Source organism: Triturus cristatus, chromosome 12 (assembly GCF_964204655.1).
Source record: "Triturus cristatus chromosome 12, aTriCri1.1, whole genome shotgun sequence".
In the NCBI taxonomy this organism is placed as follows: Eukaryota; Metazoa; Chordata; class Amphibia; order Caudata; family Salamandridae; genus Triturus; species Triturus cristatus.
Genome location: NC_140595.1, coordinates 798,167,636 through 798,181,228, shown reverse-complemented (window position 1 = coordinate 798,181,228; position 13,593 = coordinate 798,167,636). Strand labels below are relative to the sequence as shown.

The window sequence follows — 13,593 nt, the reverse complement described above, 5'->3', positions numbered from 1 at the left end:
GGCAAGCGGTTCTCCTCCATGTCGGCCTTGACGGTGAGGGCCTCTAACGCCCTGGCTCTTTTGGGGCGTTATAATCGCCAAATGTGGGCAGACATTGCACCATACATGGCAGACCTGCCAGAGGAGTCCAAAGAAGATGCAAAAAAGATCTTGCTTGAGGGAGAAAGATCGGCCTCGGAAATAATTGACTGTGAAATGGATATTGCTTCTACTGGCTTCCGGCAATTAGCGGGCGCAGCAGTTCTCCGACGCCAGGCTTGGCTAAAGGCAACCTCCTTCAGACCGGAGGTCCAGACTAAGGTGTTGGACATGCCTTACGATGGCCAACTTCTTTTTGGCACCCACATTGATGAGGCGTTACAGGGGATTAAAAAGGACACGGATACTGCCAGAGCGTTGGGTGCTTTGCAATTCCGGAACCCTTCCTTTCGGGGCCCCAGGGGAAGAGGTCAATCCTCTGGTAGGGGAGAATTCCACCAACGTTCTTCATTCTCCTCCTCCCAGCAATACCGGCCGCAATATCAACCGCGGCAACAATCCACATACACAAAGAACCTCCAGACGCCAATGACTTACAACTACGGCCGGCCTCCACCTTCTCGCCACCCTCCAAGATTGGTGGCAAAATTTCCCACTTTCTCCAAAATTGGCGAAGAATAACTACGGACCGTTGGGTCCTACAATTAGTACAATTCGGCCATTCCCTGGAATTTATACAAATCCCTCCTCCCACCCCTCCCCGCCCAACACTTCACAAAAACCTACGTCTGTTACTCTTGGAGGTGAAGACTATGCTCCAAAAAGGAGCTATAGAGCGAGTTCCCACAAATCAACGGGGAAAAGGGTTCTACTCCCGCTTCTTCCTTATCAGGAAAAAGGAGAAGAAATGGAGGCCGATATTGGATTTACGGAATCTGAACAACTATCTGAAACAGCAGTCGTTTCGTATGGTCACCATTCAGGAGGTATTACATCTGCTCAATGCGATCGACTATATGGTGTCGTTAGACCTGCAAGACGCCTATTTCCATATTCCAATACATCGCAACCACAAGAAATTCCTACGATTCGTGGTGGCCGGCAGACATTACCAGTTCCGGGTTCTGCCGTTTGGCCTCAAATCGGCACCCCACATTTCAGGGCGCGTCCAGGTCTTCAAACGCCTGTCTAACGCTCTTCGATTCACTAGGCCTAACGCTCAATCGAGAGAAGTCCGTCCTTCAGCCGTCTCAGCGCATGAACTCTCTGGGCGCTACTCTGGACACTGTACTACGGAAAGCTTTTCCATCGAAGGAACGGAAGGACAAGCTGCAGGCTTTAGCTCTCAGGATAATGTCCGAAAGGACGCTGTCAGTGCGTCTCTTCAAGTCCCTTCTCGGGATGATGTCTTCTTGCATTCTCTTGGTCCCGCATTGTCGTCTCCATATGCGACCCCTTCAAGAAGAACTGTCGGATCAATGGGTACAGTGTACAGGATCCTTCGACGTCATCCAAGTCACACTTGTGATCAGGAAGGCCTTACGATGGTGGGTGTCTCCCCAGAACCTTTCAAAAGGCTTGCCTTTCTTGCTTCCTGCAGCACCCCACATAATCACCACGGATGGATCCCTGGAGGGCTGGGGAGCCTTCCTTCAGGAGCTTCAGATAAGCGGGAAATGGTCCCCTACAGAGAGGGCACTTCATATCAACCTCCTGGAGCTGCGCGCCGTCTACCTGGCTCTGGTGGCTTTCCTCCCAAGAATCAAGAACTCCATGGTGCTTGTCAGAACAGACAACACGACAATGCACTATTTGAACAAGCAGGGAGGAACACGCTCGCTGACACTCTCTCGAGAATCACAAAAAATTTGAAGTTGGCTACTCGCTCACAACATCTCTCTGCGAGCAGATTATGTGCCAGGCGTCCACAACGTGTTGGCAGATTCCCTCAGCAGACGGCAGTTAACTTGCCACGAGTGGGAACTGGACCAACAAGTCCTCAACAGCATCTTCGATCAATGGGGCACCCCTTCTCTGGACCTATTCGCCACCCAGATCAACGCCAAATGCAAACACTTTGCAAGCTGGCATCCCCAACAAGGGTCTCTGGGGAATGCCTTTTCGATAGCATGGTGCAACGTCTTTGCGTACGCCTTTCCGCCGTTTCCCCTAATTCCCAGGGTGTTACGGAAGATGAAAGCGGAGCCCTGCACTCTGATATTGATAGCCCCAGCTTGGCCACGTCAGCACTGGTTCACGGAGCTTCACATCCTCTCCCTGCAACCTCCAATCAAACTGCACCCGTTTCCATCTCTGCTAACGCTGCACAATCAACAGGTTAAGCATCCGGATCCAGCGTCTCAAGTTATCTGCATGGCTCCTGAGTACAGAGAATTCCAGGGCTTAGACATTCCTCCGGATTGCAGACAAATCCTAGCTCGAGCTCGAGCGGATAGCATCAACAAGACATATTCACTGAAATGGAAACGATTCTGCATATGGTGCAAAACAAACGGGTTGCACCCTCTTTCTTCAACCCCGGAACAGATTTTACTGTATCTCCTGCATCTCGCAAAATCCGGTCTAGCTCATGCCTCCATCAAAGTACACCTAGCGGCGATATCTCGCTTTCGGAGGTCCTCTACAGGTCCATCTTTGTGGTCTCAGACTTATCAAACAATTTCTTAAAGGGCTGTTTCGAACTTTTCCTCCAGTGAAGCCTGTACCACCGGCTTGGCATCTTAACACGGTTTTGGCTCAGCTGATGAAACACCCGTTTGAGCCAATCCACAGAGCAGATCTTAAGTATGTCTCCTGGAAGCTTGCACTCCTGCTGGCCCTTACCTCGGCAAGACGGGTTGGAGAACTACAGGCGTTCTCAATCCAGGACCCTTTCATTCAGTTCAAACGGGACAGGGTCATTCTTCGGACGAATCCGAAGTTTATCCCTAAGGTTCCGACTCTGTTCCACCTCAATGAACCTATCATACTACGTTCATTCTTCCCGAATCCACACACAGGGGCAGAAAAGGCTCTTCATTCATTAGATATTAAGCGCTGCCTCAAGTTTTACATTGAAAGGACTAAAACATTTCCGAAGTCTAATCAACTTTTTGTGGCATACAGTAGGCCTAGAAAAGGACTACCGCTCACCAAACAGAGCATTTCCCGCTGGATCTCTTCAGCCATAACCTTCTGTCACCAACAGGCAGGACGTCCACTGCAATCAGCAGTTCGTGCCCATTCTACAAGGGCGATGTCTACTTCCATGGCACTGTTTGCAGGAGTGTCCATGGTGGATATTTGTAGAGCGGCCACTTGGAAGACGCCGCATACATTCACCAGGCATTACTGCCTGGACACGGAGATCATGAAGGATGCTGCAGTGGGGCAAGCTGTACTCCGTCATCTATTTCAATAGAGGTGAGCCCTTTCCTTTTTCATCCCACCATCCTGGTCTCTTTACGCACATTTCACACTGTTGTGTTGGCATTACCTGGGTTATGGTTCTTTGATACTTTATCTTTCACATGGATATGTTATTATCTAGTGACTGTATATTTACTGTGCCTGCCGAAATGTGCTTTGTATTGCTTACTATTCTGATTCAGGCATGTGAATCTATGAAAGATACCCTAATACTGGATAAGGAACGCGTTACTTACCTGTAACTGCGGTTATCCAGTATTGGTATCTTTCATAGATTCACATGCAACCCACCCACCTCCCCTGGAAGGGCTCTCTTGGATCTCTCAGTGATACAACTACTTAGCACTGTGCTTACGAAAATCTGAGGGACTAGAGCTCCTTCCAGGAGGGTTCTAGAGGGTGGTGCTAGCTGATTGGCTACTGGCCAAACTTTGGTCCTTTTTACATAAGGACATGGATAGCTTTCTAAGCTAGGGCCCTTTGGGGCCTGTTACTCTATATGTCTTCTAGACATTGCTTTGTTATTTACCGGTGACTCCCATCCCGACGACGGGGAATGATTCAGGCATGTGAATCTATGAAAGATACCAATACTGGATAACCGCAGTTACAGGTAAGTAACGCGTTCCATCACCATCGCTAACCCTCATTGATCAGGATTATGACTGCCATTCAGCACTGCAACTGTCCTTTTACTGGCTATTAATGACATTGCATGCTGCTTGATTCAGGAAGCATTACTGCCTGGATTTTTTTGGACTTTGCTTTGGCCTTTGTTGTGGTCTCACTTTACGTATTTTACACCATAGTACATTGCATTAGTTATTCTTTGTTTTGATGACCAATCATTTTTCAGTCCGTTTTATTCTTGTTTGAGTCTAGTTGCATTCTAGATGAACAAAAACTATCTTATTATAAGGCCTGATAAGTTTCTTTGTTTGGTTTGTTCACTGCATGGTCCTCTACTTTGCGTCAGGCAGGTCTTGGTTTACCTTCCTCTTCTGTTGACTTTGCCTCAAATGTGTGCATTATTTTTGACTCTCTCGTCCCACTTTCACCTCACAAAGTTTCTACTACCCGTTTCTTTCTGATGCAGGTTATTATGAAAATTATTTCTATATTACCTGCTCATTCTCGTGACACTGTTTCGCTCAGCTATTCATACTTTACTGCCATCTACAGTGCAAGCTAAACTCCAGGACATTCAAAATGCTGCAGCCTGGCTTTTCCTAGAACTAAATTACTGTTCCTGGATATCTCCTGTAAAGTCTCTTCATTGTCTCTCTAGTCACAAAGATACTTTTAAAGCACCATCTTTGCTTTAATGGCCTACATGCATTAACTGCATCATGCATGAAATCAGTCTGTGTGGTTTCAGCTCACCAGAACTTCCTGCTCTAGCTCTTCTAAACTCGTAGTGGTTCCAGAATTCCTCAGAGCACTGACAGGGGCTGTAATTTCATGCCTTCAAAGCTTGGAATACTTTCCCCTAAAATCTTCACTCAATTTACTGTCAAAACGTTTTATGCAAAAAATGTAAAACCTATTGCTTCAATTTCTAACTCTGCCTTTTCTGCTCAGCTTACTCCGCTAGTGCCAGGACACCCTTTTTCTGTCTACATGCATTACAAACTAATTTCATTTTTTATCTAAAGTCGAAATAAAGACTTTGGAAAAGGCAAGCTGTCATACCAACCCAACACCCTGAGGAAGGAAGGTGCATGGTATGTCAGGCTGCATTAGAAAAAGCCGGTTACTGATGATTACAGGTAATTAACATTTTGTTTGTTTGAAAAATATGTTCCAGGATTTTGCCTGTGCCATATATTGGGCAGTTTTTTAATACAGAGAGATAAACGACAATGGAAAACTAGGCTTTAAATGTGTTATGGTTTTCTTATGTGAACTGCTGTCTTGCAAACAGTTTTTATTTTCTTATTTGACAGATTCTCTTTAGTGCTCCCTAACAGATTTCATGATATGCCTGACCCACTGTCTCCCTCCATTGCAGGTCCTTTCACAACGCAGGAGATGGCAGAGTGGTTCCAAGCTGGGTATTTTGCCATGACACTTCATGTCAAGAGAGGCTGTGATGAGGGCTTCCAGCCCCTGGGTGAAGTTATCAAAATGTGGGGAAGAGTGCCTTTTGCTCCTGGGCCATCACCACCACCGCTGCTGGTAAGGGGGCCTTCCTCTCGAGCATCCACTGCCTAAAATATTTGTTTCTATGGCCATCTTTTCTAAATGTGATTGATTTAGTTTTTTAACATGTTACCTCTCAAGCCACTGATCACAACCTATCCCTCATGTGATTTGACTACTGCACATGACAGTCTCTCTCATACCTAAGCATATCATGAATTGGTAGCCTGTCACCTTTTGGAGTAGTTAGTTTCAGTGGGTTGCCACAGGTATCTATTCCCTCAGACCAGACACATAGGGGCATAAAGTGGTAACTTAACACTGATATAGTTCAGTAAGTTTGTTTGCATGAATATACAGAAGCTTTCAATCTCCTCTCAGCCTTCATTTCAACAGCCAGATTGACTGAGAAAATCATCGCAAGGATGTACATTCTACAGCATTAATTGGTAAAATCTGATAGAGACATCTGGCCGCAGATTCCTTGCCTGGTGAAAATTCAAAAGTTATCAGTCTGGATCTGGAAATTTCCCAGCAGTATCTTTGCCGCTGGGGGACGGCGTCGCACAGCTCTGTGTTGACGACTCCTTTAATGATGTCAGTTTTTTCTTTTCCGCCCTGTAACATGGATCCGCAAAAGCGGTTCCTTGGGTCGATTTTTTGACCTACTGCGACACTTTGTGCCTCGGTCTAATGTCTACTAGTTTCAAACACTGTGGGTCTTGTAGCTGACATGTCGGTGATGGACCCGCTTACAATTTGTATGTTGTGTTTAGGCGAGCACCACAACACCGATGATTGTGGCTCCTGCTAGAAACTAAAGCCGAAGTTGTTAAAGGAGCGGTGTTTCAAGTTGGTGGCGGCGTGTGTGTTGCAGTCCTCTGAATCTCCCGGCCTTGGTCTTCTTCGTCTCATGAAAAGCATTTGCGCGGTCGATCTAGGAGTAAAAGCCGTTCTGGAGAATTTCGTTCTCTGTGGAAGTGAAAAGGTAAGCGAGTGGAGTTGCGGCATTCTCTGCACTGCATCTCCCTGGGTTTCCGGGAGCCGGGCGTCGATGGTTTGGATGGGGGAATGTTATAATTCCTCGCAACTCATCTTTGGTACCCCATATCCCTCTGGCGACCTTTAGGCCCCAAGGAGGTGAGTGGGACGCAGTTAGAGGATATGCCCTCGGTGACGGTTGAGCCATTGGAGTCGAGGGGTCGACGCTGGTCGACCTGGCACTGCTTTGTCACGGGTCCACAGTCCTTCGGGATCTCGACCTACGACACTGGATTTCGATCATCCGACTCGAACATTGACGGAGGCGTAGGTCGAAGTTGCTTCTTCTCCGTGTAGGCGTCGTATGACGTTGGATGCTGAGTCGACTATTCAGACTGAGGGGAATATGCAGGTTTTGAAGCAGCTCAGTATTCTAAAATGTGCATGGTTTTGACCTTTCGTTGTCTCTTATAGAGACATTTGGTATGCCAGTGGTAAGTCTGGTATATAGGGAAGCTCTGGTCTTTGCTCCTTAGAGTAATCAGCGTAGTATGTCCTCACTACTTCTGTGGTGTGCATATTTATTATGGCGCTGAAGGATTCTGGACCTACGTTTTGTGTTCTTTTGAATACATGTTCTTTTGGTTCATCCTTTGTTAAAGTCCTCTTGGACTGTATTTTAGGGTGCAGGTTGTTTTTTCTCTCTGAGCGGACTGAATATCTATAATTTTAATACATGTGCTTCACTATTTGGAGAATTGAGTAAACTCCATTTATGGTGTATTCTTTGGAAGACTCTAGTTGGTGGCCTTCTCAGTGGAAAGGCGAAGTGATTTATTTAATTCCTACATCATTATGGGTTGAACTCTGTATCTTACGCTGTATGATATGTACTGTCAGCAACAATTTGATGGAGACTTCTAGCTGCAGTTTTCTTACCTGTTTTCGGTCATAAAATTTATAGATGGAATTTTTAGGCTTTATAGGAAGCTGCTCGTGTTATCCTCCCACAATGCTTTTTGCATTTGTCTGAAAGATATATAGTCTGTCTTCGTTTTGGGTATGTATCTATTTTCTGTTTTACAAGTCCTTGGGAAATCATGGCTGTTACTTCTCTTACAGACTTATGATCAAATTGTGTTTCGTATTACAAGTGTTGGTGCATGTGCTTGTGGCTAACAAGTGTGAGAAAGTGCCATCTTTCTTGCATGGTATGCCCCCACTTTTTGCTGAATTGCTGAATGTACTTTGACTGAGTGTGCCCTGGACTCCTGCCAATCAGGTGCCCAGGGCCTATGTTCCTTCCCTAAAACAAAACAAACCCAAATTGGCAAACCCTGGCCACATGTCAGCCCCTGGTAAATGGTACCCTAGTTACCCAGGGCCTTGTGACCAAGGAAGGCCTCTAAGAGCTGCAGCGCTCCTTATTTATTTATTTATTTGCGGGTTTATATAGCGCTAGAATCGACTCCAATGGAGTATCTCTGCGCTCTGGATCGGGTTTCAGCTGATCATTAACAGACGGGGAGAGCCGTCTTAGATGTCACTTTTAAACAAAGTTTTAAGCTGTTTCCTGAATTGCAAGTGTTCGGGACATAGTCTTAAAGTTTGAGGTAGACTGTTCCACAGTGTAGGTCCCACGACTGACAATGCTTTACCCCCATGTCTAGCTTTTTTGGCACGGGGCACTACCAGCAGAAAACCATTGCTGGATCTCAAGGACCTGGTAGGAATGTAGGGAATGAATTTGTTTTCCAAGTACAGGGGACCTTGGCCATTTATACTTTTGTGGATCAGGCAACAGATTTTAAACTTAGTCCGTTGCCGGATTGACAGCCAATGCAGTTTTTTCAAAAGAGGTTTAGAAGCTGTTCTCGGAGGGGCATTAAGGACCAGTCGAGCTGCTGTATTCTGGATCACCTGTAACTTGGCCAACACTCCCTCATTTGCTGAGAGGAGCAGGCCATTACAGTAATCCAGCCGACTTAGAACAAGAGCCTGCACCAGGGTCCTTCTGGAGGAATCCGGCAACAAAGGAAGAATCTTACGCAACAGGCCAATAGTGTGGAAGCATACACCTGTAATGTAATTGGTATGCTGCCTTAACACTAAATCCTGGTCAAGGCGTATCCCCAGATTTTTAACAACCTGCTTCGGTTCAGGAACCATACCCAGATCGGGGGGCCACCAATCGGGGGACCACAGTATCTTGGCCCCTCCAAACAACATAATCTCTGTTTTGCTGACATTGCATTGTAGGTAGTTAGATGACATCCATTGCCCTACAGCCTTCATGCCTGCCGAGAAAGAGTTCTTAATTTCCGTCGTGAGGGTTTTGAAAGGGAAGAGGAGCTCCTTGTGCCACCCTTAGAGGCCCTGTACCCTTACACACACACTGCCTTTGCAGGCTGAGTGTTTGGGTGCAAGACAAAAACAAAGTCGACATGGCACACATCCCTGTGTGCCATGCCCATCACCTACACTGCCATGGCTACATCAGTCACCCCTCTAGCTGGGTGCCTTATGCCAATGGTGTGGGTACAGGAGCAGGAGCCCTGTGCCCCTACAGTGCCCAGGTCCATTCCTGAGCACTAAGTGCAGTGCTGCCATTTAAGAGTACATGGTGCTGAGAGCTCGTCAAACACGAGCTCCACAGCACCATAATGGCAACACTAAAGACTGAGAAAGTTTGGTATCAAACTTCTCAGCACATTAAGCCCACACTGATGCCAGTGTGGGATTTTATGTACCCAGCACCCCAGAGGGCATCTTAGAGGTGCCCCCTTAAACCTAACCTACATTCCACGTCTGCTCTGAGGCTGCCTAGGCTGCCACCCAGCAGACATGTTGCTGGACCCCTGGGTAGGAGACCCCTGCTCTCCTGGGCCTGCAACAATGCACATCCTGGGCGAGGTGCTAAATCTCCTCCCCCAGGATGGGCAGGGGGAAGCTTCAAAGGCATGCCACCTCTGTGAGCTTCCCCAGGCCCCTGCAACCCCCCACTCTGGCGGGAAGCTTTGGCCGGAAACCCCAAATAGGGACATGGGATGTGCCAGCCTGCCAACCCCACCCCTCCGATGGGGGAGGCGAGGTGATGCACATCTCCGGGCTCTTGCCATATTGAAGATGGGGAGCCCTACCCTATCAGGGCTAGGCTACTGCCCCCCTCCCACATGAGAGGCAGGATAGGGGGTGTACCCACCCCAGGACAGGGACTCATTGGTCCCTGCCCTTCACCTACCTGTAACGCCCCTAAATCTAGTATTCAGGGGCACCCTGAACCTTCCTTCCCCAGATTCCAGATTCAAAACTACGAAGAGCAAGAAGAAAGAAGACCTGCCCTGCAGCTGCTGAAAAGAGGAAGACACCAACTGCTTTGGCTCCAGCCCTACCGGCCTGTCGACCCTTGAACCTGCTCCTGCTCCAGCCCGGCATCTCTTGTGGCCAGCAACCTCATCAACCCCGTAGGACCTGGCTACCTTTTGCCTCTAAGCCCCTGGGACTCCCATGAGTAGAGGCTCTACTCAAAACCTATCTCTAATCCCTGGCAGCAGCCCGGAACTGCGAACCCAGCACACTCTGCACCAGCTAAGCCTAGCCAGTGCCTGAGTGAACAAAGACCCTGAGGACGACCCCACGGCGACTGTGACCCCGACACCCAAGGACCTCCCTCGACACTCCTGAAGAAGCCTGCAGCCTCAGAACAAGGTGCCCCCCCAACCGTGATCAACAAAGGGTAAGATTTCCCGACACCAAAAGGCACCCCTGCACGCGGTGCCCCACGGCCCCCTGTGCTCAATCCCGGGGTACCTACCTATCCTTCAACTACCCAACTTACCTCTCGAAGTGGTGGTGGCACCTGAAGAGTCCTCGTCCCCGAGCTTGCAGTCTTTTTCTAAACCGGAGATTTCCCTTTGAAATCAATTGAGCGCCCGAAGGCTCAAAAGCACTCTGCACCCAGCCGCCCGAGTGGCCCTGGCAGTGAAAACTCTACACCTACCTACTTCCCCACTTGCCCTGAGTAAGTGACCAGGAACCCAGCTCCCACAGCCGTGTGGCTTGCCAGTCAGCAGCCACCAACCAAGGCCCCCCTATCCCTCATAGGATAACATTGGGCCTAACTCTCTCTCTGCACCCGGCCGCCCTAGAGCCGCTGAGGGTGAACCAACTGTACCTACCTGACCCTGGGGGACCCCTGAGTCTATGCCCAGAACCTTAACTCTGCCAATCGAGTACTTACCCTTATACCGCAAACTCTATTTTCCTCATAGGGTAACATTGACTGGCTTTTTCCTGAAATTTCTTGTGTGAACTTTTCAAATCTTAAAATATTCACCAAAAATCAGCCGAGTCACGAAAACGAAGTTACTCACCTGCTCTTAGGTGAGCTCCCAGTGCTGGATCTTGGTGCCCAGCACCGACTCTGAAAAATACTTACAACTGTACTTACCCTTAACTCAATTTTCTTCCATAGGAAACCATTGACTGTTTTTCTGTGAAATTTTTTCTGTGTCGATTTCTGCAATCTTTAAATATTCTTCAAAAATCGTATAATATCTGAAAACGTAATTACTTACCTGTTTTGGATAAAGGTCCCAGTACTGAGTCTAGGCACCCAGTACTGGATTACAAAAGTAACAAGAACATACTGTACCTGTAACCTGAATTTTCTTCCATAGGGAATCTTTGACTGTTTTCTTTGAAATATTTTCTAAGTGTCAACTTTTAAAATAGCTAAATATTGTTTAAAAATCATTACAGTAATTAAGTCGACTTTCATCACTTGATTCTGAGAACTGACCCAGGACTGAATCTAGGATCCAGTCCTGGAATTCCAAAAGTAATCTAAAATGTAATCTGTTGCAAATAACTTGAATTTACCATGCATTGTTGTGTTTAAAAATATAGCTGCCTACTGCAACCACTTGTAACTGTGTACAAAAGTCTATTGCATATTGCAAAAGTATTTATATGAAACATCTCCTGCTGAGAAAGTATATTTTAAATCCAAGTGTTGGTTCTAAAATAAAACAAGCATATATTTTTTTATATATAAACCATTGGCCTAGAGTTCAGTTATTGAGTGTGTGAGACCATTTGCTGACTGAGGGTGTACGACAAATGCTTTACACTGCCCTCTGATACTGCCTTACTGCTCGACCAAGCTACCACTTTTGAGAGTAAGGTCATACCTAACTTTGACCTCTATCAGCCTCTGGGGGACTGTGGACTCTGTACACCCTGTATCTATTAAGGAACAGTATCTACAGAGCCATTTTCTCACAACAAGGATTTATTTTATGTATGGTTTTCCTAGGTGTAGGAAAGTGGGTTTCTTTTGCAGTATCTCACCCCACTTTTTCCCAGACTACTGATGCACTTTGACTTGATGTGCCCCGGGTCCCTGCCAGTCAGGTTCCCAGGGACTGTGTTCTTTCCCCAAAACTAACTCAATTGGCATCTCTAGCAACAGGCCAGCCCCAGGTAAATAGTACCACAGGCACCCAGAGCATTGTGACCAGGGAAGACCTCTAAGGGGTTCAGCACTTATTGTGCCACCCTTAGACGCCCTGTACCTTTTCACACACAAACTGCCTTTGCAGGCTGTGTGCTTTGGTGCAGAACAAAGTGAAGTCGGCATGGCACACATCCCTGTGTGCCATGCCTATAAATCACAGCCCTGGCATAGATCAGTCACCCCTCTAGCTGGGTGCCCTGTGCCAGTGGTGAGGGTACAGGTGCATGAGCTGTGTACCCCTACAGTGGCGAAGTCCATTCTTAGACAATGTAAGTGCAGTGCTGCCATTAAGAGTAGATGGTGCTGGGATCTTGTCATTACGAACTCCACAGCACCATAATGTCTACACTGAAAACTGAAGTTTGGTATCAAACTTCTCAGCACATTAAACCCACACTGATGCCTGTGTGGGATTTAATGTAAAATGCACACAGAAGGCATCTTTGAGATGCCCCCTGAAAATCAACCGGCCTCTGGTGGGTTCACTGACTGGTACAGACCAGCCTGCCACCATGAGACATTTTTCTGGACCCCTAGGGTGGAAGCTTACGCTCCCTGAGCTCAGAAACAAAGCCTTTCCTGGGTGGACTTGTTGACACCTCCCCCAGGAAGAGCCATCTATGGCAGGGGAGGTTCAAAGGCCTGGCAGCGTTTGTAATGTGACCCCCAGCCTCTCCTGCTATCAGGAGCAGGCCCCTTTCCTGCCTCCCCTCCCTTTTGGCGGGAAGACAGGCGGGAAAAACTAGCCAGCCCAGGAGGTGTGCCCACCTCTGCCAACTCCACCCCTCAGGTGGGGGAGGCGAGGTGAAGCCCACATTCTGATGGCGGGCACTCCCCAATCAGGACTAAGGATTGTGCTCACTCCCTCACGTGGGGTGCGCACACAAACTGTGTAGTCACCCTAACGTCAGTAGCCCATTCGCTACTGACCTCAAGACCCCAAAACGCCCCCTAAATACAGTATGTAGGGGACAGCCCTAAACCAAGAACTCAGATTCCCGCAACCTACGAAGAAGGACGAAAGGAGACGCCCAGCGGAGAAGACTGCTTAGAACTGACTTGGCCCCAGCCCTACCTGCGCCAAAGGTCGCCTTGTCCTGCAGTCAGTGACCTCTAGAACCCCTGGGAGGACTGGCTGCCTTCAACAAAGACCGGATCGCCTGTGAACAGCAGTTCTGTTCAAAAGAAACTCCAAAGCAAGACTCAGAGCCTGCCAAGGACAAAGAAACTAGACACCTGGAATCACCACTGCACCCGTTGCCTACGGCCTGAGTTATAGTGGCCCACCGGTTCCAGCGAGGTCCCCCAGCGCTCCAGAGTCCAAGTTCACCGTGGGTTGACCCCTCCCGGACTCCCCGACGCCCCAACCGCGAGTGGCCCGGTGTAGGAGAGTAGGATCTGCACTTTTGTTGCCCCCACTTTTTTTCTGATGTTTACACTGGTTTCTGGCTATAGTCTGGCTGGGTCCCTGCTAATCAGGGCCCCAGTCTCACTGATCTCTCTAAACAACTTGGTGTGCATATTAGATGCACTAGTGATTGGAT

General features: G+C 47.9%; 1 protein-coding gene across 3 annotated transcripts in view; it reads left to right on the top strand.

Annotated features, from left to right (window-relative positions):
• The window catches only part of GIGYF1 (GRB10 interacting GYF protein 1), a 1,351,771-nt gene that overhangs the window by 765,256 nt on the left and 572,922 nt on the right, over window positions 1-13,593 (top strand). For all 3 annotated transcript variants that reach the window (XM_085637593.1, XM_085637592.1, XM_085637591.1), the window contains exon 16: window positions 5,420-5,586. In XM_085637593.1, the coding sequence (XP_085493719.1) occupies window positions 5,420-5,586 (167 nt within the window). The remainder of the gene's footprint in view (window positions 1-5,419; window positions 5,587-13,593) is intronic.